General features: G+C 38.4%; 1 protein-coding gene and 1 long non-coding RNA gene across 8 annotated transcripts; one reads left to right on the plus strand and one right to left on the minus strand.

The window, feature by feature from the left end:
• The first annotated feature begins 479 nt into the window (after positions 1-479).
• Positions 480-27985, plus strand: LOC117234899 (transcriptional activator protein Pur-beta). 7 transcript variants are annotated; one of them, XM_033496478.1, is made up of 9 exons: positions 2208-2318; positions 2496-2541; positions 3383-3433; positions 12750-12868; positions 13498-13600; positions 15759-15889; positions 16161-16388; positions 17225-17404; positions 26606-27985. In XM_033496478.1, exons 1-9 carry the CDS (start codon positions 2223-2225, stop codon positions 26915-26917), a joined length of 1266 nt encoding a protein of 421 aa, XP_033352369.1. In that variant the 5' UTR covers positions 2208-2222; the 3' UTR covers positions 26918-27985. The 7 variants fall into 7 exon arrangements, with proteins under 7 accessions (XP_033352372.1, XP_033352373.1, XP_033352369.1 ...); XM_033496479.1 differs by having other exon boundaries at positions 15759-15877; XM_033496481.1 differs by lacking the exons at positions 2208-2318; positions 2496-2541 and adding an exon at positions 480-945.
• Positions 842-12026, minus strand: LOC117234909. Its single transcript, XR_004493587.1, has 2 exons — positions 11907-12026; positions 842-1416 (listed from the first exon to the last, which is right to left on the minus strand). It is a non-coding gene; the product is annotated as an uncharacterized LOC117234909 (long non-coding RNA).
• Positions 27986-27991: the final 6 nt, after the last annotated feature.

Here is a 27991-nt window from a genome sequence, read left to right on the forward strand (position 1 = left end):
AAGGCAGCTTATATCAGTACGTTAAAATATATTGAAAAACAAGATTTATATAAACTCGAGGTGTACTATATTTTTATATATGACAGTTATATAAATATGTATAAAAACGACTTTTACATCACGCAAACGCAATATTTAATTTCAAAAAATAATATCCAAATCCGCATGCGCGTAACAAACCAATCAACTAAAAGTCAATTGACAGTAGCGCCACCAAGTTGGTTCGATAGCTCGAACGCAAGATGGACATAAACGCGATACGATACGACGTGAAGCGAGATACGAGCGAGTGCTGCCACCATTCGCTCGCACGAGTAGGTCGCGCAGTTGGTCAAACAAAGATAACGCGATAGGAACCGCTAAAAAGAGCGAAGGAGGGAAAGAGCGAGACAGAGTAAAGTTGTCGTTAATCAAAGAGAGAGAGATACAACGGATTGTGCCGTGGCTATGAAACTGTCTTATATAGATGGACACGCGCAGGCTACACGACGAAATGTCAGGAGTGTGTGCGTTCGCATAGAGTAAGTGTAGCGGTATCTCACTCTCTCGCACCGCGACGGGGTTCGGAGGTGGAGCGAGAGTGAAAGACGAAGAAGCGAGCGAGCGAGGGCGAGCGCGAGTCGGGCCAGCGAGCGTGGAACGGTGTAGAGCGAGCGAGCGAGCGTGTGGTGGTGGTGGTGACGACTGGTGCCGTGGACGGACGGTCGGTCGGCGGTCGGACCGTGGTGTGTGAAGAAGTGAAAAATTCGTAAGTGGTGTGCTGGGTTGGTGAGCTGGCTGGTTAGTGGTGATATATCGGGGTCGCGCCACGGACAGTGTCGGGGATTTTTGGTCGTCTTGGGGCCTGTTGCCGAGACGTCGAGGGACGACGCGTGGAACCGAAGAGAGAGAGACCGCGTTAAAGAGCAATGTCTGACCGGGAAAGTCTGGACGATCAACCGCAAAGTAAGGGTGAAGAAGGATCGTACGATCCTGAGTGCACGAGTGTTTAACATGTTCCGTATCGGTTACGATTTTCTAATAACGTGTTGCAAATGTGCGCGACCGTCGACATCTTTCCGTGCCTGTAGCACCGTGTGCTGCGCCTCCGGTTACCAGGACCGTCTCTTTTCCATGAGCAAACGCAACGACCTCCGGGTCGCGGTTGACCTGATCCGTTACTTCGCGCACGGTCTCCGAGCATCGCGGACTCGTTTACGTCCGATCGTTCCTTTCAGCCCTCGTGGCGTTCTGTCAACCGCCGAAAAGAATTGCTATTTTTCAACGATACCCAGGATTCAAGATGGCCGGTCGCGTATCGGCCGAGAGACAAACCCTGTCCTCTTTCCTCCTTCGGCTTACTCTCTCTTTCCCTCTGGCTCCCTCTTTACCTCGCGCCCCGTACCCTCACTATTTCTCTCTCTCTCTCTCTCTCTCCTTTTCGCTATGTTTCTCTCTTTCCGTCATATGAACACACGTACGCCTATACGTTTATGCGTGTACACATACGCATACACATATTCCCTCTTCTCTCTCTCTCTCTCTGCTCCGTGCTTTTAATTTTTTCTCTCCTCTTTTTTCTCCTTTTCTGTTTCTTTCCTCCCTTCCTCTTTTTCTTCCACGTCCGCGGCCCTCACGAGTTGAACATTCGCAACTTCCGATATGCGAGCCTCTCGACAGCCAAAATGGTCAACTCCATTTTTTCTAAATTCCATAATTTTCTTACTTGGATGAGAACCAGTATCCAATTTCTCAAAAGACCCATAAACTGCTTTCATACATTTATTTTACTTATAATATAACACGAATAAAAAAAGTAAAGTCTGAGTGAATTTTCAAAAACAATGTTTGCGATATTATCGCATTTCTGTGCTTCTCGATTTATGGAGTTGATCGATGTAACTTCAAAGCGGCTCGTGCGTTGCTTTCCGTGTATCACGACGGTTGTTTCTCCCTGGTGTTTCGTTTGAAAGTCGCGCTCACGACGAACCGTCCTCTGTTGTGTCAATTGTGTGTGACAGGCACCCTGACCGCGCTCGGCCAGACAACCGGAATAGTCCCGGGTGAACACGCGTGATGTAACTCGCTGATCCCTCTATCTGGCACACACGTATGCGACACACGCAGCGTTACACCAGGAAAGCTAACCATCGCACACGCGCGCACGCACACACACATACACGTACACGCACATGGTGCGCGCGCGCGCGTTGACAGACGCGCACACGCAAAGCGAAGGAACCATGTCTAGCCACGATTCGCGTAAATTTCACACGTGCCATAAGCGCATCCCCACCCCAGAAGTAGCTGGCTCTTGGCCTCGAAACAGAACGGCCACGGTGTGTATCTATCTCGACTAGTGATGGGAGTAGTAATTCGATTATAATCGAAAAATGCTCGACCGATGCATACCTCGATCATCGCTTGGTTGTCGATATTCCAGCGAGAATCGAAATTAAGCGTGTTGCATTCCACGTCTGAACAAACACTGATTACAAAATACAAATATTCCATAGGTGACACGGGGCGTCAATCAATATTTGGACATGTATCTCGACACAGGTGCTCTTATAAGTATACTTGTTGAAACGGAGCATATATACACGCGTAGTTTCGAAAAAGCAGTAAACTTGATCGATGTAACCGTCGTTGATACCGTGTAAAATTATATAATGGTTTTCATGGACGGCACGTGAGACGGTATGAATGTTTGTCAATAATTAAATAGTGTTACGGCAGTAATGCTTCCAGGTAACATTGACTGTCGTAACAATGATGCCATTCTAACCTTGATTTTAGCGTGTAGTGATATATTCTTAATATATATAAGAATATATATATATATTCTTTTTTTTTCTTTTGTAATATTAGAAAACAATATTATTTCCATTGTTAAATAGTATCATTCATGATGCGTATAGAAAATTGTGAATAACCCGGATTTTCATTAAATGTATCAACATGATTCGTGGTTATATTTTTCATTTTGGTCTCCCAAATGTAAGATTTCAAAATGTCGCGAATACGGCGTCGACCTGCTTTCATATTCCATTTGTTTTATTAATGTAGCATGAAGTTTGGTTAGTTTAAGTTTGTTGTGATTTTGGTGCGTTCCGATACTAAGGCGTTATTACGTTTCGATGAGCTACATTCATGCGATTCAAGATAGACATTCAATGTGTAATTCGGATTATCTGTTAGAATTATAGAACGGGCTGCATCGAATAGGTTATTACGATGTAAACGCTATCTAGTGTACGTTCTGCAATTTGTAAAGCATATATTTTTGGTATCTATGGTTGATAATCAGAACATATTTTATTGAATTTATTTTATGCAAATGTTACTCTAGTAATAGTTTCGTTTGTGGCTGTTATCAACGATGATAATTTTTATCTTTTAGGATATGGAAATCCAGGTAGCATGGATGCTGGGGGGGCTGACTTCGACCCTGGTGAGTAAACAAAAATATAAAAGTCAGAAATATACACAAAGACAGAAAAGATATTTCTTATTACAATCAAAGAATGTTAGACTTTTTTCTGAGTGATAATTTGTGTTATTTTTACTACCTGCGAAACAGTCTCGTTAACATTTATGATTTATATTTACGATTATGTAATTCTAATACGAATCGAACAATATCCTTGAAAAATTATGTAACCAATTTCGCCAATATTTTAGTTAACAATATTGACCCCGAATTTATCGAGCGATACCAGAAGACTAGGGTCATAAATCTTAACGTAAATTTAAACATAAAGATAAACATTAATCATCTCGACGGAACATGGCCATGTTTTATTTCTTGACTGAGAAATATCGTCTTGCCAAATATCTCCGACTTGCCAGAGATATTCGTTACATTTACAATTTGTCCGATACCATAAAAATCCCAAAATAATTGCGACAAGTTAGGAAACATATCACAGAGACTTTTTTTAGTCTTTTCCTGCACTATCTACACTCAAAATTGCAGATTTCTTTTTAGAATCTCCTTCGAACGATTCTCGTTTAACACCTGTGCTTCCATGATTTTCCAACTGCTCGAAAATCGTCGGCATCGCATCGAAACCGCCTTCCGTGTCTATTTTCGGTGGACGATCGAGAGTCGCGTTGCATCGCGTCAATTTCGGACCGTTCGGAAACGGATTCATCGAAAAATGGAAGTCGAGGAGAAAGAGGAGTAGAGAAGTAGCAGCAGTAGCAGGCAGCAGGACGAGTAAGAGGAGTAGGGAACCGTACTAGCGCAGTCAGCTGGTCGTGACGTCACGCGATCATGTCGTGGAGCTGAGCCTGGTGGTGGGAGGTGCAACGCTGTCACGTGGTCGAGCGGTGAAGTCACGTGGCGCGCGTGGTTCGCGAACGCAGAAGCCGGTGCGAGGTGAACGCCGATTGGTCGCCACGATTTCACCATCATGATGTGCGCATTCCATCAGCATGACGGCGGGCTCCATGAATGACCGGCACGTCATTCGTGTACGATTTCGTGTTCGACGACGCGTTGTCGTTGTTCCTTGAATATCATTGCTCTGTTGTTCAGTTCCCTGCTAAACATCATGTTTCGCGTAGTCGTGCAACAATCTATGTGGTATTGAGTGCAAGGAGTCGCGATGACGACGACAATCAGTCAGCCAAACGCGATGCGTCATCGCGAGATGACGGCATTGTTACGTTGATAGTTTTTTCACCCCGTTCTCGTTATGACACATTGCCTCGGCGATTTCTCTGCGCAACGCTTTTTTTTCTTTATTTCGTTCGTCCCTCTGGTTCCTGGTCGCGATGTCCATGAGTGGTTGTGAAAGTTTCGAACTGACTATGCACACGGTGTTTCTTCGTTCGTCAAACCGTCTTCTCCGACAGCGATTGGAAATCCTGCTTTAATCTTTTAGCGGTAAAGCCGGCTTGAAGTCCGTTGTACCGTGAAGATAGCGCGAGTTCGCGATCGGTCGACCGACTACGAGTCACTCGTGCGATCAATCGAGTTGGCCGCGACACGCGTGAAATCTGTGACTGATTTTCTCGAACAAGCCTCGCGAGTGTTTTATTACATCGGTGAACGTGTAACAGTTTTTCAAAGTGGTCCGTACTGCTACTTTCAGACGAATGTTTATCGTGTATTTTTTGTTTCTATCGCGTAAAAAAGTGATTAATGTGGAAGTTTTGTGAGGTTTCAACTTCACCAATGCCCTTGATTTTAAAAGTACATTGAACTTGGTGCTTGTTGAGTGGTTTCATTAAAGTCCTTTGAAAGGATGTCACGTCAGTTTTGGGTGAAATTTACAAAGATGATTATACGAAGGTTTTGCAGTATAATTTGTTGACGTAGCGGGAATAGGATATCTTGTACTTTCTTCACAAGTGTTTCAATAATTGGCACAATGGGAGAAATCCTAGAAATTTCGCAGGGCGATGCTCAACAAAATGCAGTGAATGGTTGGGGCGACACTATGGGCAAAATACAGTACTGGTGCCCTGAAGGTAGCTGTTACTCAATAATCTTGATAGTTTGAGATTCGTAGCATACCATTTGTCAGAATTACTAAATGATATTGACCGTCTATTGTTGCTAACATGACTTACAATTAGTGTAGCTTGTATAAGAACAAATCATTAATTTTTTAACGTTTCTGACATTTAATTAAATAGCACATTTATGGTTTTTAAAATCAGACCTGTAGATTATACTATTTTGATCGAATTTTAAAATTGGATTGAGTATCGTAGATATTAGTTTAAATATGTCTTAGTAAGTAATTTAAAAATATTTTAAATATGTTTCTTTTTAACATCGAAGTTAAATATCTCTTATAATTTGTGCATCTTACAGTATATTCAACTCATTTCATCGTCATTCCATCCCTAGATAATATTATAAAACTTTACATTATTGAAAGCATGCATAATTTACTCAAATTTAAGGTTTCAAAACCCGTAGTAAACGCGATAAAAATCGCGAAACTTAATTCTCTAATTTAACCGTGGTGTCTACTCTGAAAACATCCCTAGGAATTTTGTACGCTTGTCTAGGTTAGGTTGCGTGACGCAAGACCTGACACGAGACGACAAGCCTCGTTTTCTTAAACGTTGGCATTTTAGCTCCGACTAGAAGGAAAAAAGGTTCTAGGAGCTGGAACGCGAACGATGCGTCGCGTGTGTATACGCTACTGAAATATTTGCTCGATGATTCAGTAACCGTGCTAAATGTTAAGAAACCTGTGATTAAAAATAGCGGGCCCGGACGAAATAAAAAACTCGCGCCCTTCGCTCAATACTTGAAGTTGGTGAAGCTATTATTTGCATGCTTTAAAAAATGATACTTGGAATCTTAGGAAAAAAAATGTAACAAAAAGAAAAAACAAAAAATATTTGATATTTTCTTTTTTTTTTATTTTTTTAGAGATTAGAAAATTATGTGCAACTTGACGAATCTTGGTCTTTATCGGCCGCCGTGTCTCTCACGAAGATAATTTACCGACCGTGAGAAACAGACGAACGCGGAATTCGCAGAAATCCATTGGCGCTTTCGTCACTCGTTCCGACGAATATTGTAACGAAATCAAACGGTTCCGTAGCCAGCGTGTTTCACGCTGGAACGCGTGCACAATTCGTTTCGCACCATAGAAACTCGTCGATTCGTAGATAAGTCGGCGAAATTGGAAATCGAGTCCGATCTAACCTCACATTCGCTCCAGCTCCCGAGGTTCATTGAAATCTGGCCCTAATTATTGCTTGCTACGTCAATGAGTTTGCTTCTCGATTCTGCTCGAATATATTATGACGTTTTAGATCGACTGCAGTTAGACTTTGAACAGAGAAAATAGTCGAGTTCAAACGATAAACATGACATCTTTTAATATTGTTAAGTTTGTCCATACGGTTTTTATAGGAAATTTAATGTGATGCGTAAGTTGATCACCAGTTGGTTATACTCTTATACGTTATAATCTTATACATCTCTCGTTATAATCTTATACATAGTATCGATCCATAAACTTACGTTTCCTCCCTTTTGTTTTATTTTTTATTACATAAACTAATTATTAGATAATATCTTTCTTATTTAACGAAACAAATGCCTTTGAGATAATAATGAAATGTTAAAATAAGCGTCCTTTATAATGATCAAACGGCCAATTTCAATCGTATTCGGAATTATTCGTTATTTAAGTAGCTATGATTTATTTTCCTTAAAATCAATTATGTTTCTATAATTTATTTTATAAATTTCTCTGAAGAGTAATGTTAGACATTTTTTGACTTATTATAATATTATTATAATATTATAAACTTATTATAATATTCTGAATAGTTACAGCACGAAACATGCATTTTAAATTCAGTTAATCGATCGAAATGAAATCAAAATTTTATTTTTATTGCTCAATTATACGGTAAAAGTAAAATAGGAAGACGAAAATGTCTCATTTACTCCTATCGTAAATGTTACAATACGATAATTTACTCTTAAAGTAAAATAAGGAGATTAGAACTTTATTTTTTTCATTTGTATATCTTTGAATAATATTGATTATTCAAATACGATAATATGATAATAATAAGAAGCAATGGAAATTTGACGCATATATGTAATATCTAATATACACTATGCACAATACGTGTATGTAAACAAAGATTGTACTAGGCCTAGACCATAAGTATGATCGCAATAAATATTGTAATATGCATATACGTATACATTTACATTTGATTAACTCACAAATGTTGAAACTTGAATATTTATTTTTAGATCAACAAAAATACGTATTCCAAAAATTGAACTAAAAATACCAAAGATCGAAACGAACTCTGTCTGTTCTGAAAATAAAAGATTCCTCCAACTACCGGTGCCGGCTTAATAAAAGTTTAACAGAAATACATCAATAATGGCAAAAGTGTAATAAAACAATCGAAATATCGACAAAAAATAGTTAAAAATTTTATTAAAAAGTAAAAAAACGTATGTTTTTACCGGAATATAACGTAAGTTTCATGTTGGATGCAATGGTACACTTAATAAACTTTTAATAATTAATTGTTCTTGTACCGAAAATTTTCAGTTGTGTCACGTGCGTCATTTACGACGGCAATTCCTCGATTATTTTCAACCTTGAGTTTTGTTTCTTTAAATAAAAAATTGACGAAAATTATAACATGTGCTGAAGATATGACAAGTTTTTTCGTTGCGTCTAGGATTGTGAAAAAAACAGATGTTTTAGACATCGAATTAGTATCGACTTTTATTCAGATGGAAACACGATTATACAGAGCGTTTCCCACGTAAACAGTGAACAAACATTGAGGAATATATTGAATCTAAAGGATCGTAACGCGAAGTATCGCGAGGAAACCTGTAACTCGTTCCTAACGGTACAAAATTTCAACAAGCTCGTGTTCATCATGAATCATGCATGCGTTACGACCCGTTCATAGCGCACGAACCATCTTCTCTGTCTATCTTCGGCGATCATTGATGCGTAATGCGCAAGAAAGATGGGTCGATCAAAAGACATGGTGAAATACCTACGTGGTTAACTATAGTGGGTTACAAAAGTATTTGGACACTTGCTTAAGACTCGACTACCTCGAAGTATGAACACAAGAAAAATGTTAATATATAGTAAGAGAAAGACATTTTGATTTATCCAATTCCTTATTAAAATCACCAAAACACCGAAAGAATCAGTAAGCTGATATTCGTTAACAACTTCCAAAACAATCCGTTAACCAATAGTATCCGCTCGTAATGACTTCTGATAAGAACTGATCAGCTTACTCTTTACCTAAATGTGTAATCGCTAAAGAATATGTGAGCAGCTCGCGTAAGATAACACGAATTACGAGAGAGATTTGTTATTAAAACATGGGAAAAGCAGAGGAGGGCAGAGTCGACGTATCGAAGGCGGAGCAGCCGTCGTTGGACGCGACCGTTCATGGAAACGACGTCCCAGCGGCGGCGGTGGTGGCGGCGGCGGCGGCGGCGGCGGCGACGGCGGCGGCTGCTGCTGCTGCTGCTGCTGCTGCGGAGACGAAGGCGGCGGAGGGTCGAGCGTAGAAGGGAGGACGGAAATATGCAGTTCGTATTGAGGCAGGTCGGTGCAGCGCCACGAGTCGCGTTCCAGGCGCAGAGATCAATGCACCCGCCCCCTTCGTGCTTCGCCGACGTCGACGTCCACGTCGAGTCAGCCTCGTAAATCCGCGAGCGACCGGGATGCGTCGACGGGTACGGGATCGCGAAGAGAGTCCTCCGTAGAATTTTCATCTAAAGGTGCATGCGGAAAGAATGGGAGAAGACGTGCCGGTTACGTAAGGATTCGCGCGAAAGAGAGGTGTGCCATCAACGACGAGGATCTCGTCAACGCGTGAAAACATCTCAACGAAGATGCTTGGTTAAGAGTGAACGAGTTCTGTATAGAATGCCGTAAGGATTTGCAAAAGCGTGGAAAGAATTTTTTACGAGGATACTGGAAATTGCGGTTGTCCATGACCCTCGTTAGCGAAGAAAGAAAGCAATAGCGTGATTCGGTGTTAGTTGGAAGCTTCGAGGATAATGACCGAGTCTCGTCGAAGATCAGGAACGTTGGAGAAATCCTGGAAATCGAGAGAACTTAAGGAATTCTTCTAGAGAATGAAAAAGTTGTAAATCTAGGATCGGGAGAATCTTTCGAAGATTCTTTTCTTTTTGTCTTAGAACCTGAAAGTGGCGATATTAACGAAGAAATGGATCCTACAGAAATGGAATCTGGAGTATCCCCATGTTCGTGAGGTTTGATCGCGTCGATCTACAACTGCTAGTTTCCACCGGTTCATGATAAAGCCGAACTCGACCGGGTTCCTCGTCTCCTGATAATAAATGGTGACCTAGCAAAGTAGCGGAGGCGAGGCTGGAGTTGAGAACGGGCGAGAATCGTTGCGAGAGAAGTGGAAAATGACGGACGAGCGTACTGGTGAGACAAGCTGCGCGGAGACGCAGCTCGAGGCTGACGAAGACGACGGTCAACGCGTCAAAATTTCCTGAACGTATTATAATGAATTTACCATGGAAAAAAGCGCAGCAAACGAAAGGAAAGAGAAGAAGCGGTAAACGTACGTGTCTATGCTCTCTCCAAGGGACTGTAAATCGGAGGAGCGTGGGAGAAGGGGTGGAGGAACTGTGGGGGTGTGGGTGCGAAGAAGAGGAACGGCTGGCCGCTGATGCGATCATGCGAAGTCCATCGACCAGACGGAGAACGTTTTTCCAACTGTCGTTTTCGTCGTTGGACAGAGATTAAAGAGACTGTGATGGGTGGAAAAGGGTGTGGAGGGTGAGAAGAAGACGACGAAGAGAGAACGACGAGGGGAAGGAAGGGTGGAGAAAAGGAAGGAAAGAGAGTGCGCGAGAGAACAAGACGTATCGACGAACACGTAGAGAGAGGGATGTCGAGGACAGAGAGGCCCTTTCTTCGTGGAGTGTTCTCGACCCTGTCCCAATTTCCAGTCTCGTGATAGAGGCGGACTCGAAGGCGCGATGCTACGGATCAAACGGTTGCGAGATGATGCACACCGAGCGGCTCATAGTCGACGAAAGAAGACGTTATAAGCTCGTTCACGGTAGAAGGGAGTTATCGAGTACAGTAATCGATCGAGGAGAGGTTGAAAGAAAGGAAAAGAGAAAATAAAAGGGAGGAAGCGGAACAGATAATAAATATTAATACACGAAAGGGGTGACGAGCAGAAGGATAGGAATACAACAGGGTTCGGATGCATGAACTATCGGTAGCGTGTCTATAAGCAAGCAGAATGTTCAAGAGCAGGATCTTTCAGGGCGATCTCAGCCCTGTCCCAATTCCGGGCAGCCTGCAACAGTCCAGTACGTAATAACGAGGGAAACCCTTTACAGTTAGATCGATCGTTCGACGCACGTTTCGCGCAGGGGATCGATCCTTCGGGCTTTCTGACTTATCAGCATGGATGGCTACGTGCCTCGAATCGTGTATCGTACTTTTTCTTCTTTAAATGATTATTCAAATTTAATGATAATCTCGTAGGCTATTTTTATAGTATTAATTGTAAGAAATTCGATATTATATACTGGCAGTCATTTTTTACACAAAGACATATGTTATCGATTTAAAAATTTTACTCTATTTTTTGTTACCACTTTTAAATGATTAATTCAAACGCAATTAATATTATTTACGTTTGACATGAATTTATGATGAAATATTGCGTTTGGTCAGATTACCGTCATTCTATATGCGATGTGATTGTAGTAACTGTGTTATGTTATATTTTTCTACTCCATTACTCTTTTATTCCTGATCATTTACCGTCAGAAAATAATTATCGTCATTATTCTCTATTTAACCAAACGAAGTCTTTAGATTTTGGAAGACCACAATTTCATTCTTCGTATAAATTTCTCTACTACCATATTATTGTTGTTGTTAATTCTGCTCTATAAAAATCAAAATACCTACAAATCAACGTTTTTTGAATACCAAGTTGTTCGTACACAAGAAAGTGTTCTCCGTGTATGTCGCTAGTTTTGTCAATATCACGTTCGATGTAAAGTTTAAAGCTCTCTTATTGCCTCAGAAACCCCGTTATCTTTATCCGTATGGTCAATTTTCTTAAATCCAACAATTTATTTCTCAAAACCTGTATGCATGTATCTTCTACGCATCTCGAAACACTTTCTACCCCGATGTAACACTTGCACGGTTCGACCGTGGCCGATGGGACCGAGCCACTTGTTCATGGTTCAAAAGCCTTCGTCTTTCGTAGAAAAGGTTAAGACGAAGCTAATGGCGCGAAAAACTAGGTAGAGGTGTATCCGGTGGGCCGAGTGAGGCCAAACAGGTCAACGACCCGTTTAGTGCAGCTGTTATTGATCGACGAGAACGAGAGAGGAGGACGAGCAACATCGGTCGACCGTTTCATCCAACTCTCTCTCTCTCTCTTTCTCTCCTGCATTCTGATCCTTCTTGATTCCCGCAGGATTCCAGCCTTATTTATCGACGAAGCTTCGTTAGAAACGAGCCATCGCCGTTTCACCTTGTCCTCGGTTAGCGATCGGCGAATTTCCGACGTCACTTCGACCCAGAAATTCTCTCCGTAGCTTCAGGGGATCCGGCAAAGAGCTGACCCAATAAACACTGGGTGACCTCTTTCCGGACTACCACCCCTCATCCTTGTCACTCTAACCTGCCACTCTTCTCCCCTCTGTTCTTCTTTCTCCTCCTCCTTCTCTTCTTCTCCTTCTTCATCGTCATTTTCTTTTTCTTACTCTTCCTCTTACTCTTCTTCTTCTTCTTTCTTCTTCTTCTTCCTCCTCCTCTTCTGTCTGCCCTTCAACAAGCATAAAACAGTCATAGCAATCGCTGCAACGACCAAGACCCTTGGTTCCCTTTTTTCAACCAGCGGGGAATTCTTTAAACGTTATTTATATACGTTGAATGCTATGTTCCCTGTTCTGAATGGGTCTCATTGAATAGGGGGCGATTTAGGTGCTGGGAGTCAGTCGGTAGATGTAAGAGGGAATGTGGGGAAATTGGAGGATAAGAGAAGGGTGAATTGAATGGGTGGCAGGGTATTGTTTTCTCGTTTATAGGAACTGCTCCTTTTTCCCTTCCGTTGATGGATATGGAGTCCTTTATTACGTCAAAGGGGTTGCATGAATATATTATAAATGGTAATACGAGACGGTTTTACGGAAACGGTAGCTGTGAGGCGTAAAGTATCGATGAATATTAAAGGTGGAGTTAATTAGATTTCTTTGATGGTTTTAGGCCAGCAAGGTCAGCAGGGTGAACAGGAGTTGGCAACGAAGATGCTGCAAATACAGAGCAAAAGATTCTATCTTGATGTAAAACAGAACAGACGCGGAAGGTTTATCAAAGTAGCCGAGGTATTTCTGAAATTATTGCTAGCGGGATCCTCGGTTAGCCACGTTTAACCATCCGTTTAACCATGTAACCCTCAACTAGTATTTTGGATTATAGATATTTATTTTATGCATTTATGTGAGTATTAAGTGTACATAATGCGTACATAAAATGCCCAAAGTAGGGTATTTTAAACAATTTTATAATAGACGAATTAAATTAGATGATTCTATTTCGTTTATCGCGTTTACAAAAATATGAATTTACATAAACATCCGTAATGTAATTACTAACATTCTAGGTATTGTAGATTATAGGCAAATTACAACTGCTTGAATTAAGTTTGAGATGTTATAATTAAAAATTAATTAAGAATTACTATATTTTAGGCTATCTAATTTTAATTTATATTCTGTATATCAAACGATAATTTCTATCAGTTAAAACACAAAATATGAATTGAAATAAGGTGGTCAAAAATGAAGCAGTCTTTGGATAGAGATCCAAATTCTTGTGACTTAGTCACCGCCCAACAATACCAATTGAGGGTTAAAGGCAGCGAGATACGTTTTTCCCCTCTCTTCTTTCTTAATTTTTGTTTGTTAATTTGATGCAAAGAAAGAAGGAAGTAAAGTATGCTTGTGTTTTGTAGATCGGCGCGGATGGGAGGAGAAGCCAAATCTACCTGGCACTTAGCACAGCATCCGAGTTTCGGAACTACCTTTCGACGTTTAGTGACTTTTACGCATCTCTAGGTAAACTGCAATCTCTAATTGTTATGAGATTTCGTTCGATGCGATCACTGATACGTGCCTCAAGAGGGAATGTCATATTTTGTCAAATAAAATTGGCTTGTACACGGTTAGAAAAGATTTGCTTTAAATCGTAATTTGTGTGTTAGCACGTTCACGTTCGCTATACATAAAGATGGATTTTTATTTTCTATGAAATATGTTGGATCGATTTAGCAGGAAAAACTTGTGTGTAAAATTGAATTGAAAGCTCATAGAACTAGTGATAATCGTTAATTGTTAATATTTTTATAATTTTCTTCTTTTTTTGATGTTTGGTGTAGGCTTTTTCCAGCAAACAAGTATTCCTTTTCCTCTTGCTTTAGGCGAAGAATATTAAAATTGTATTTTTTGTTGTTAAAAGTTATTAATAACGAGACAGAATTAAGAACAGCTTGGTCCTATAAAAGAAATTTCCTCTTAGTAAATACGCATATGTCATTTTTACTGTTAGTATACTTGAAAGTATAAATTTTTAGAAATTAAAATTAGTTTAACTACTGTTGTTTGAATTTGTATTATTTTTTTTTTATACATAACTTTCCTCTGAGTAATATATATTTATAATAGATACAACATCAAGTATAAAGATTTCGAAAGATGAACATATATATGTCTCTGAGTCAAAAGTATCTTGATATGCTGGTTGTGAGTCAACATTAGCATGAATCACGAATTGTTGACTCAAAGTCGTGACAAGTGAATTACGCATGTTGAGATATATGCAGTATGGATTACAAGCTTTTCTTTCAAAACCATTACAGATGTCAACTTGAATATGCAATGACTTTTCCTGCAATTGAATAGGACATAGGGCCCAATCATTTAATATACCACACATTACCTTAAAACTACTGTTAAGAGAGCAAAGGAGATTCTCTTTATTTATTTTTTATAAAACTAAATATTAATTTTTTTTATTCATTTTCTTTTTTTATAACATGACATTTTTTTGTATAAACTTTCCTGAAATACCTGGAGAAGTCATAAAAAATGTCTAAATAAATGTTTCGTGCTTTAAAAGTTGTATTACATGTGTATTCAAGTGTAATGTCTGAGCACTTTAAACACTTTTAACTTTATTAAATATTTCATGAATATTGTTTCAAATACTTGATAATAATAACGAAACGATTGAAGCCACGATACATAGACAATGTACAGGTATATTCTAATTTTCGTATTTTCCTTTAATATAGGAAGAATGGCCATCGCTCAGGCTCGATATATTTCTATAGACCTACAAAGAGATCTAGTGGCTAGATTGCTTCAAGAACATTCCATAAAACGCTTCCCGGCACAGAATATGTTTACTTTTATATTTTGCGATGTCTCTGTAAAGTTTTTATTGAAAAACATATTTTTAATTACATAAAACGAAATATGAATACTTTCGACAGAAATTGGGCGATTAAATTATTTGAAGTAATTAAATTCGATAGGATAGGAAAGATATAAATATTAATATACCATTCTATGTTAACAAACAAATGCGATGCGTTGTCCTTTATTGGCCGTTCCAGAAAAATGTTATTATTCGAAAAAAGTTTAACATAATATCTGCAATAATCTCAGAGGAAGCAGCATGTAACACTTTATTTAGTCCAGCGTATAAATTTGTAATTTAAAATTATTCTGATTCACATGTAGGTCAGAACGGACAGTGAACCTGTTACGGCTTTTGTTTTAAGATAATATCTAATTTTAACGAAGAGAAACTATTTATTATCGAAGAAGTTTCATAAATTAACAAACATTCGAGCTCAATCTGTATCTGAGAATTTCAAACAATGTTAATTCGTTAACGATAAATTAATATTGATACAGAATGGGCCATGAAAGCTCAAAGAATCTTAAATATTTCAATGTTTAATCTCAACTTACTAGTATCTGTATTAATAAATTAAGATATATTAATAATAATTTTAAATATTTTAATATTTAAGGTTCTTTTTTTACTTCAAGAGATACGACTATCTGAATCTAAAACTGTCGAGTGGTATATATCATCGTATTAAGGATAAATAATTTGTTACGATAAATGAGAATAGGGAACTAAAAGGACACAGATGACTAAAATTTAATATGTACTTCTTTCCTGTTCGAACCGTCAAATCTGCAGGTCCACCAAACTCGGAGAACGTGCCGGATGATGGGAAACTGAAGTCGGAAGTAATGACGAAGGATAACAGGCGGTATTACTTGGACCTCAAGGAAAATACTCGCGGCCGTTTCCTGCGGGTGAGTCACCCTGTATGTACCAGCCAATGCATTTACTTTCTACACTAAGTGATAAGGAAGAGAGAGAGAGAGAGAGTCTGTCCCTTGTGGATATCGTCTTGAGGTGAAAGGGTCAACCTTTTCAGATGGTAAAAAGCATTTAAGAAATGAAAACTCTGAAGAAACGTGTCGAAAAAAAAAGAAATGATTTGTTCGAACAAATCGCTTCCACCGCGCACCTGCTTCAATTCCAAAGAAAATCTATAGCGAAATATTCGTTAAAACGATTCTATTCGTTGCACAGGTGTCGCAGACGATAACACGAGGAGGACCTAGGACACAGATCGCAATACCAGCACAGGGTATGATCGAATTCCGTGACGCTTTGACGGACCTCCTCGAAGAATACGGTACGGACGATGGCGGTTTCAAGGGTGACTTACCAGAAGGACGGTACATGCGCGTGGATAGCAAGAATTTCTATTTTGATATCGGCCAGAATAACCGTGGTATCTACATGAGAATTTCCGAGGTACGTGCGTATCGCTGGCTAAAAATACGGGGTGTGTCTTGACATGGTTGGACACATTGTCGTAGGGGTGGATTCAGGGAGAAAAAAGAGTTCCTGTGAACGTACGGCCTATTTAATAAGTGGTCTCGAATAGGAACCGCATTTAAATCATTCTTTACATCAAATAATTATTATATCACGATAATAAAATTTCGATATACAAATTGATTGTAACATTATAAAACTTAGGACGAATAGATGGGTATTTACGGAAATTTATATTTTTATAAATACAATTAAAAATATGGAATCAAAGTAGACCATTATTTTACTTACGAAATAACACGATGAGTACTAAATTCTAGGTTTATTTATATATTGTTCGATATTATGCGCATTCTGTGTATTTTTCTACAGAATTCTCAAATTTCCTATGTATAGCGTCCAAGTTCAAGCAAGATTTCAGATCGGCAAGATTCAAAATCATTTCGTTTCATGTAAAATACGTTATATTTTTCCAATTCTTAATACTACTACATTTCCTAAACTACAATAGTGTAAGAATATAATAAGAATTTCGTTAACCGACATCGTTATTAGAACAGAAACGTAATTACTAGTCGAAAGCCAGTACTAATGAGACACGCGTTTATGAAAGCATTTTACTATGAAATAATTTCTTGCCTACTAATTAATTAATTGATCGTATAAAGTAGTTGTAGGTACATCAGTACAGGGCAACAATTCAAGATATCGTAACGAAATGAACGTATCCTATAGTTTGAAGTATAATAAGCTAAACTGTTTAATAAAAAAATAAAAAAAGGCACGATAAAAGTAAGAATACATTTTTACAGGTGAAGACACACTTTAGAACAGCAATCACCGTACCAGAGAAATCCTGGGAGCGTTTCCGTGATATATTCGCAGATTACTGCGAAAGAATGAGAGAAAGAGGCGCTGGAAGCAACGTCGGCATGAACAGCGGCGGTGGAGGAAATGTCTTGCCTGAGGGGAGGGGCTCGGTGGTGGCACAGGTACCATCACCATCGACCTCACAACAGCCTAACCCCAATCCAAATTTAGACTCTCCCTTAATGAAGTGAAAAAGGCTTTAACTTAACTCGAACATTGGAATTATAACCGTAACTCGTTTTCAAGTCATTAAGCGAACTAAAGGAACTTGTCAGAGTCTATGCCATCGTCATCGCCATTTTCATCGACATCGACATCGACATCGACATCGACATCGACATCGACATCGACATCGTCATCGTCATTGTCACCGTCACCGTCACCGTCACCGTCATCGTTATCGCCACCGTCACTATCACCGTCACTCGTCGTCAACTAAAAACACCAAAACTCGCCTGGAATGGGTTCTATATATAAAGAAATATATATATATCGTCGCGGAGAATTCATACGACCGGCCAGTGCCGATTGTTCAGCATAGAAATTCGAAATTGCACGCAGATCCGATAGAGAAGGGTGCCTGACGCGAACGATCCATAGGTCGCGCGTCGACTTTCGATCTATCGGCCACCGCCAATCGTGGGAAAAAAGGGGGGAGGGGGCAGAACAAACTGGAGAAAGGAAAGGAAAAATAAACGATGAAAGATAGTAGATTAAAGGAGAATAGATGATGTGTGTGTGTGCGCGAAACAAAAAAGAAAAAAAAAAAGTAAACGAGTCTGCTGCTCGTGCGATTCCACGGAAGTACGCAACGACGAGATCGTGGATATATAGAATTATTGCGCGATGTCCTTAGGTGGATACGAGTTGCCATCGATTAACGTTATGAGTACTACCGTTCATTTCCTGAGCTATTCCTCTCTACCACCATCGAATTCATCTTAATTCGTTAATTTTGCTTGTTTCTTCTCGCTTCTGTGAAATTTCTTACGAAAGATCGGCTGTTGGGTTGATTTATAATTTCGCTCTGGTTACACTCATTAATTCCAACGAAAAAAACGAAAGAAAGAAATACGATCAGTCAGCGGGAAATGAACCGTAGTGGAGATCACGTTACAATTGAATTTGATCGTTCAGAATTTATGAATAAATGAATAGTTGTTATATTAACGATTATATCGCAGGGAGAAAGGAGAGCGTGGTGTGGGTAGTCGCGTTGTTAGACTAAAATCCCGTTGATCGCGGAAAGCGGGCCAATCATTTGTTGACTTAACCGAGAAAACGAGATAAATGAACGTGAGCATGAAAATCTCGCGAAAATCTCGTCGAACGGATCTCGACTGTGAAGTGTTCTTCGTACACAGAGTAAACGAAACTTTGTTTATACGTGCTCCTTTCACGAAATTCGTCCCGTGTTTTTCTTTGCGCGCGTATAACGTGCTCGCCACTTATGGTGCTCGTTACGGTTGAGTCAAAAGAGAGAATGGGAAAGAAGCGGTTCGCTCGCTTGACGCGTGAACGTCGAATCACGATCTAGCAATCGCGACGCCATATACACTCGTTTACAAACTGAACGACGTCTCTATTAAAAAAAAAAAAGTAATTAATGAAATAATATATAATATAGGTGAAAAGAAAAAAAGATTCTAGCCGAATACGAATCCCTATGACATGTATATTATAAAAAGTTAATTATGTTATGTTTTGTTTCATCGATTCGTACGGGAAAGTGCGCACGCAGACGCAGATACAAGTCTGGTGTCCGGATTATACAGACTCCAGTGCAGACATACAACGGTACACGCATAAATCATACAGAACACACACACATGTCGAGACATTAGATAACATAAACATACGCATACACGCAGTTGAAGGAAAAGATATAGAACACACGGAAAATATACGGAATATGATAGCTCCCAGTATCTGTCTCGCGCTACAGATCCACACACACAACACACACATGCATTCATTTCTACATACACATAGAAATATTCCATCATGAAAGACGAACGGTACAAGAGACGGTGTGCACGCGTACGTAATTACGTTACGTTTGAGTGACGGCCGAGTTCTAACACAATTGCATATTAGGTATGTATTATACGAATGCATATTAGGTATTTATATAGAATCTATATAACTGTATAATTGTAACGAAATGCCAATGTCCGTGGACCCAGGCAACTGTATCACCTGACAACGCGCGATCAATCGAATTGAAGGTGTTGCGGGCTTGCAGTCGCTTAGGTCCAGCCCTTGGACACAGGAAGAGAAAAAAGAAAAAGAAACACGTGACAAGAACAGGAACAAAAATGGGGAAAAAGGAAAGAAAGGTGGGGAGAAAAAGGTATATATGATACGAACGGAAAAGAGAAGGCTAGCGGAAGATAGAGAGAGATAATATTCAAAAACGAACGACCGTGTCGGAAGAAGAATTAACGCAGTCTAGTTATTTCTCTCAATGGAAAAGGAAAATCTTAATACGCTTTGATTCTGCAACGCTGTGTTAATATCAACAATGATAATGAAAGAAAGATTTAAAAAAAAAAAAAAATAATAAGATGAAGATAAATATCTATCCGTTCTCTTGCGTTTCTTCGTGATCGAAAAACGATTTACCGAAATAATAATCTAAATATATTTCGCACTGGTGCGGAATAAGAGAGTTCGAAAGCAGCGGAGCGGCATAGATGCATTAAACGCATAAAGTGCTATTTAATTAATGGAGGACGCGTTCCGATTCGTGCGTTATCGGCGCGTTTACGTTTGAAGAGATGAGTAAAATTTTATTTATTTTTTAGCAATGAACCTATTATCTATTTCGATAAGATATTTCTTTGATTGCATTTCCTTCGAAATCAACAATTTCGGCTGGTCTGAATTTACTTAGCACGTAGGTTTTGATGATATAAATATGAAATATAAATCACAATAACAAATTCGAATACGCACGAGTGGGTGAATCAACGAGAAAGATATTATATCCCGATCCTCTTCAATTTAAGGATAGTTTGAACTAGATCGATGCACGCATCCCTTCTTCTACTTTGTCGTAATCATCATCTTGTGATATTATCGTCGTTTTAATTTCTGTTCATTTTTTTTAACGTACCGTACGATTATTACTTATTGGTCTAGATTAAAGAAATTAGCCAAAAAAAAATATCCTTCGAATGAAATTATTTTTCGCACGTATGTCGTGTTCTTTCCTTTTTTACCAACTTTTTTTAATCTTCTTTTTATGCTTCGTCAAACTGTTTCGTCGAGTTCAAGGGGGTCGGTGAACCCGCAATCTGTGCACAAGAAATATAAAATTGTCCAAACCGAGCGTTCTGATGGAAACGGCAAAGAAAAGGCATAAAGGAAAATTGTTCAACCGATGCAGATGGTGTGACATATTGTGATCTATAAAAAAGTTACAAATTACAAAGCATCAACAAGTAGTAGATATTTAAGATATAAAATATACACAACACACGTACACCTACGGTGATCTAGACACAACACTGTCTAACTGATGTACGCGATCGCGTGTATAGTACACATACATTAAAAACATTTAAAAAAAATAAACAAACATAACATGTTATTAAAATGAGGACGACTACAGCGTACCTAACTAATAAAAAAAAAGAAAAAGAAAAGAAAAAACAAAGAAACACGAAGAGTCAGAAAGAGAGAGAGAGAGAGAAGGGGAGAAAGGGAGAGAGAGACAGTATAAAGTAAAAGAGAAAAAAGATAACACAAAAGAAAAATCGTTTGACACAGTAAAAATAATAAGCAAAGTAATATAAAGGAAGAAGGGAAAAACGAAGAATGAAAAAAAAACACGACACTCCTGCCACGCAGCGAGTCTTTAGACAGCTTTAAGATAATAATTATAAATGATAAATAATAATTATTATTAAATAATAACGATAAACTTTCTATATGTTGAATCGTGTCTAGTGAGAGGTACTCTATTGAAGTAAAGCAAAAAAAAAAGTCTACTATCGCCACACACGGATTAACACAGTTTATAATTGATCATTAGTTGTCTATCGAATGTTCTTTTTTCATATAGCGGAGAAGGTGATTGTTAGAGAATAGCTTGGTGTTTCGTTTGCTGTTTTACACGAAAAGAAAAAAAAAAGAAAAAAAAACGTTGCGCGGTTGGTAATCGGCGAACCTTTTTACCAAATGTTGATATGAACGAGAGGGAGAGAGCGATCGAGAGAAAGAGAGAGAGAGAGAGAGAGAGAAAGAGAGAGAGAGAGTAACAAGAAAAAGGTAGCCGAAGATCCACACCTACGTTTATATTTGGTGGGGCTTTTGACCACTACTGTTATCATTATCACTGCTATTATCACGTAGGGTTTCCATACCAGAGCCGTGTTTCGCAAGCTGTTATAACGCGTAGAGAACCAATGATAAAATACCCTGTTAATAACTAAATATGCGATAATCAATCTCCCGATAGGAGACAAACAGAGAGAGAGAGAGAGAGAGAGAGAATGTGCATGTAAACTTTCAGTAATTACGCTACACCCGTTCGCTGGTATGGCTCTCGTCGTCCAAAGACGAAAGCGTTTTAGATAATTTAATCCATCCCCTTCACACGCATCAAATTCCTATAAAACTAATTCGCGCCGATGTTTTTCTCGCATTGTAAAGCGCTGTTTTATTCTCGCGGTTTGTAACAGGAGATTGAACGACGCCACGGTATGAAAACCCTGCGCTCGCTGCGATTATTCTTATTATCATTATTATTATTATTACGATTATATTGTCATTATACTTATTATTACGATTACTCTCCTTATTATTACTATTATTACTATTAGTACCATTATTACCAGAGAAAAAAGGAAAGAACCACCATCATCAGTTCGTGTCCTGATTATCGACCAGTCAGGACTAGCCTCGAGCGGGCTGATTTTTTAATTTTGTTTCTCTTTTGCTCCCACATATTCGTCTTTCTTATTGTTTTTACCCTTTACACGCATTTTTAACACGCATCGTCGATCTCACGTTTTTTTCTCACGCGTCTATTTATCCTTCAATCTCGTTTCACTTCTTTCTATAAATTTTAAACAAAGTCATATCTCGTCCTTTCTCTGTTTACTTATCTGTTTTTATTATTCGATTTTCCTATCGGTTTCTCGTTTCTTAATCGTTTCGTTAATCGGCCCACTCAGCTCTGGCATAAAACCGGTGTGTAGACCGTACGCGCAAAGCAAACGCTATGCAAGAGAAATGGCAAGATTAAAAAAAAAAAGGGAAAGAAAAAGAAGCGGAGAACAAGGATCGAGCCGGAAGATCGAAAAGTGGCGCCAACTCGTGACTTCGATCGACGACGTTAGACATTTTTTCCGTGAATTCTCGCGAATCGACGAATCGTCTTTTTTTTTTATTTCTTTTTTGTTTCTTTTTTCCCTTCTTCTACTATTTAAGAAAAGAGAGAAAAAAGAAACAAAAGGGAGAATCATCTTTTAAGCATGGCGTTTTCTTTTCTTCCTCTTATAGCGCGCTCTCGCGTGTGTGCATGCGTGCGTGTATGTGTTCATGTGCGTGTATACTCGAGATAATCGATGAAGCGAGCTATCTATTTACAAAAAGGGAAGGAAAAAGCAAAAAGATAAAAAATAACACAAGTACTGATCGCGGGGACGATGCAACCTCGGAGACGAGTTCGGTAGACCAATTTTTATCGCTCACAGGATAAAAACGAAAAGAATATCAAATTTCCTTAATTTATAAATGTATAACTATGACGAAACATGTTAGCCGTAGCACTCTAATAAGATCGTATTTAAAGGTGCTGGGTGCAATTGGACAGTTCAACCCATTTTGCGGATAAACATACTTTTCGGAGTAACATTATAAATTTCGGACGATTTATTTTACTGCGACTAATTGCGTAAATGCTACAAATGTTCTGTTAACCCTTTGCATTCGGTGTACGATGTCCACTAAGATCTAAGATTAAACACGCCGATCGGATTTTAATAGATTTAATCTTGTATTTTTCAAATAATGGCACGAAATGGTATAACACTTCAAAGGAACGCAATAGCTTTTACAATCGCCCCTTCGTTATCGTCAATCACGTATTAAATGTTAGTTGGGATAGTTTTGTAAAGTTGCTGGCCGACTGACATACGAGAAAAGTTGGACAATGCAAAGGGTTAATAAACTGTTAGCCTGCTTCTAGTGCATACACACATATATATATACACATATAAATACATACATATATATTTCGTTTGAAGAAAGTCGTGCACAAAGAAGACATGATAATGACGATGAATCACTGCCTGAAATATCACGGCCTTCATCCATAAAGGGTTCAAATATTTTTGGCAAATGGTGCATACTATTTTTCATTGAACATAGTTAAAAAAAAAAAAAGATTTATTACAAATGCAACTGTTGTGCCTTTTTCATCACGTTGTATTGTATTATTTCTCTTGATAAGCTTTGGTTAATGAACTTTGTAAATAGTTATAAGGAGTAATAGTAGATCTATTTCCCAGTTCCGTATATTTCGCCTTAATGTCCATAGCACTTTAGCACTCTGCATTCGAACAATCGAAGAATGCAACGAGCCGATAGATTACGGTGCCAAAGCCGAATCTTCACCTAACGTTCTAATTGACCAGTCAGTAATATTCGTTTGTAACTACTACTAACCACCCATTCCTTATGTGATACTTGAAATGTACAATTCTAAAACTTTGATCCGTCTGTTCGATACGATACAAACCCTGAGAATTCATTGTAATCTAAATCGAAATTTATCTAAGTATTCCGAAGGAACGCAACGGAAAAGTGAAATCGTACCCGTTTATCTTCAAGGTGCATCGTCCCCAGCATCGGTGTGATGTTACAAGAGACGTTAAGAACGCTAGGAACGTTTAAAAGTCCGCTGCTCTTAAACGTTATTTATTTCGAGGATCGATATCAGCATAATATTAATTGTTATATAAAAAAAAAGAAAAAGAACTAATCGAGTCAAGTTTTCAAAATGTTACGAGCACGAGAATGATCTGCTGTGGATATATGATTCATACTAATTATTTCTTCGAATCAACGTTTTTCGCCATAGTTTGTAATATTTTAATATATTAACTATTAAAAAAAAAAAAATGAAAATGAAAAATGAATAAGGCGAAATGATGGAGAGTAAGTTCGAGTTGGAAAAGGGCGAAAGATCGATCGACGCGTGCTCGTACGGTACGAGTGGATCACACGCGATGGCGATACTGTCGCCATTAGTCGACCATATTGTAAATAACGGTTGTAGACGATCTTTCGCCCGCATATATATATAAGGAACGATGCAGAAAGAGTGTTACTATAGAAAAAAAAAACCCAACAAAAATAGAATAAAAACGAAAACGAACCACTTGGCGTACACGTGTACACGTTAGACACTATAATATGCGTGTACGATCGTGTACGCGTATATTTGTTGGGGTTAAATAATTGTATGATTAAAAAAGACGAGAAAGTCAAAAAAAAAAAGAGACAAAAAATTTGGGGGGAGATAAAAGGAGAAAGAGAGAGAGAGAGAGAGAGGGAGAAAGGAAAAGCTAGAAGAAACACTAACGATAACAGAAATCAACATTCATTTTAAGCATAACGGCTTAAAATGAACACAGCTGTCCGTCTATTTGACTTGTGTCTTCGACGAAACAACTTCGATGAAAACAAAAAGGAACTGAAAAAAACAAAAAACAATTAAGAAAAAAAAATAGAAACACTAATATTACGGCTCACAACACGTTTGAAAACAAAAACATTAAACGATAAAAAAAAATTCATCGCCTCGATGTTAAATGTAACACGTTTTACAAGGTAACAGAGTATTTCATTTTATAACATTTCTACTGTCTATACTTTTACCTGGACATTTTCACCGTGGACGAAAAAAGAGCGAAGCGTTCCATATAATCCAAAACCAATCCCCACCCTCTGCATCTCCTTTTTCCGTCGATAGAGCAAATAACGATTGTGCACGTAAATCGCGCGTGGAGACACGTTTTTGCCGCAAACCTCTCTTTCAACGAGGATTCTTCGTATTTACAAATTATTTTACATTTCCTATCTTTATAGAGAAAACACGTTATATGCGATTGTTAAAACAGAATATGATTCACAACAGACGAATTACGCATGGTTCCATAGAACCATGAAATTTCTTTAGATTTTGCAACAAATACGTTAATTGTGCTTTTAGTTTAAAATATAGAAATCTTCATATTCTATAAAGCTATTCATCTAACATGTATATGAAAAGTAATTAAAAAGATATTTTTAAGTTCTTAGATAATATCGTGTTTTTAAAATTAATTCCTCGTTGAAAACATTGAAAAGAAACAGTTTCATGTTTATTGCAAACACGTGTCACGAGAATAAACCGTAGCTCGATCTTTTATTTTTTATCTCTTATTTCTTTATTTCTTTATTTCATGGAAGTTGCAATAAGAGAGGTCAATGCTTTTTCGACATTCGCTTTCGATATTCTAAAAGAGATTTATCGTTTCAGAGGTCTCGTTGATACTTCGAGACCGCTTTTAAACGTGAATCCAGTGAATTGTGTTAGAAAAGGAATATTTTATATCCTTAAGATGTACCACGAAGAAACTATATGGATCATTACGTGCATAAAAACATGTAGGAGATAAATGTTGGTATTAAACGATTTTAATCGCTTCTGTTAGAGGAAGAAGAGAGAAAGAGAGAGAGAGAGAGAGAAAGAGAGGGGGAGAGAGAGAGAGAGAGAGAGAGAGAGAGACATATTTCAAAATCGTACTTGACAAAGATTATGATTAAATCAAAAGAGTACTGTTACTTAGAATTTCGTGATGAGTGCCTATTTTTGATCATGTTATTTATGCGCAAGGTGATTCGTGCTTCGAAGACAATCTATTGCTATTTGTAGAGTGAAATCCAATGAAAAATGTAAGAGAAGACTATATCTACGATTCAAACGAAATCTAATTTGTTATAAATCTTTGTCTAAAATATCTCGCTTAAAATATATCCATTTGTAACTTCTTCCACTTTGCAAATAGCTATAGTTGGTCGCGACTATGCGAGTCACCCTATAGAATGATTAGAGTTCCCGGAAGAAATAGAGCGAATTATGAAAAAGTTATTTTCGATATGATTGTAAACGGTCGAACTGTTCCCGCTATAAAGGTTTTATTTAAATTCAGTGTATGTTCTTCCCGGCACTCTGTCGTCATTCCTCTTTACAAACGACTCTTTTAAGGTATATACTATTCATCTAGCCATCAGAAGCTCCTGCATTCATATATTGGCTTCGACAGGTAACACAGAAACCTGCTGGCGTAAAGAACAAAACGGAAAAGCGGCAGGCCGATCAACGGCAACGCGAGTCCTTGAAACGACGCAAATCCCTGCCACGCCAAGCAGAACCGTCCACTATCAGTCCTGAAAAATCCATGTCCGCTCCTGCCTCTCAAGTCCCGACAACCACCGATATCCCGTTGTCTTCTGGTTCTGCTATAACCACGTCAAGCACGAGCAAAAGCACGATGTCCGAAGAGAATGTTTCTAGCGGTTCTACAGCATCACAGGAGATTCAAGGCGTGCCGCGCTTAGAAACTGTCCAAGTTTAAATATCTGCGATGGCGTTCTGTACGAGCACGCATGCGTGCTGATCGCGTGCAAGCGCGAGCGATGGGCGCGTAAGGAACCGACAAAAGTCGGCGCGATCCAATTCAGAATGCACAGCTCGAGTGTAGTATCGTTTAATTTATTGTTTTGTGTTCCATACTTCATGTATCGCGTTTCACGCGTAGCTTCATTTCCTTGTAAACATACAGATTCATTCAAATCTTACGGGAATAGTTCACTTGTTTGATTGTCGAAACGTTTAGATTCATTGGAAACGAACACGGGTTTCTAGTTAATAGAGCGAATGGTGGTACGTGCGCGTGTATTCCAACACTTCTACTGTATCAATGGAATTTTCTGCTAAATTTTTTTATGTTTTTTCATGTTCTAATTTTTCTATTGTTGTCGAAAACTTTCTGCATGCGAATTTTATCAACCGCTAGAAGAAAATATATTGATAAATTGTAATTTGAATTTTCGGCGCCATTATTCAAATTTAAAATTGATTTAATTACATTCTCCACACAAATTTAGGTCATTTCTTTCAAGTTGACGTGATTATATCGTGTTGTTAAAAGTTTCTTTGTTTTTAAAACTTCGAAAAAATTGAAGTAGGGGAAACATTTATATGCGTATTCGTTAATATATTCGGGAAACGGTAATTCTTATTCTTAATATCAATCTATCGAAATTGCATAATGCGCCATTCTTTCCACAACTTGACAAAACAAGGGAACCCTACGTAAGTGTTGTTGAGCAGAGAAAAGAAGTATCGAATAACTTGATCTGAGTTTCTGTTCTTTTTTTCTCAATTGTTTAAGTAGAGATGGATCGGTATCGTTAAATACTTTGCTTGTTTTAACACGAGACGATAAGTTTTATAATAAAGACGTCTGATTAATGGTTGGATATGACTTGAGATTCGCGTACTACAACAAACATACAAAATAAAAACCACCTGTTGTATGCGAACTATTTAAGTTAATTATTACATTCTGTTCAAAACTATTAAATTTATATTATGCAGCTAGACAGTGATTTAATAAAGGTACTTTCTTTTGATACTACAACTTTCA

This window comes from Bombus vosnesenskii, unplaced genomic scaffold, assembly GCF_011952255.1.
Source record: "Bombus vosnesenskii isolate JDL3184/JDL3185 unplaced genomic scaffold, Bvos_JDL3184-5_v1.1 scf7180000013311, whole genome shotgun sequence".
Classification (NCBI taxonomy): Eukaryota; Metazoa; Arthropoda; class Insecta; order Hymenoptera; family Apidae; genus Bombus; species Bombus vosnesenskii.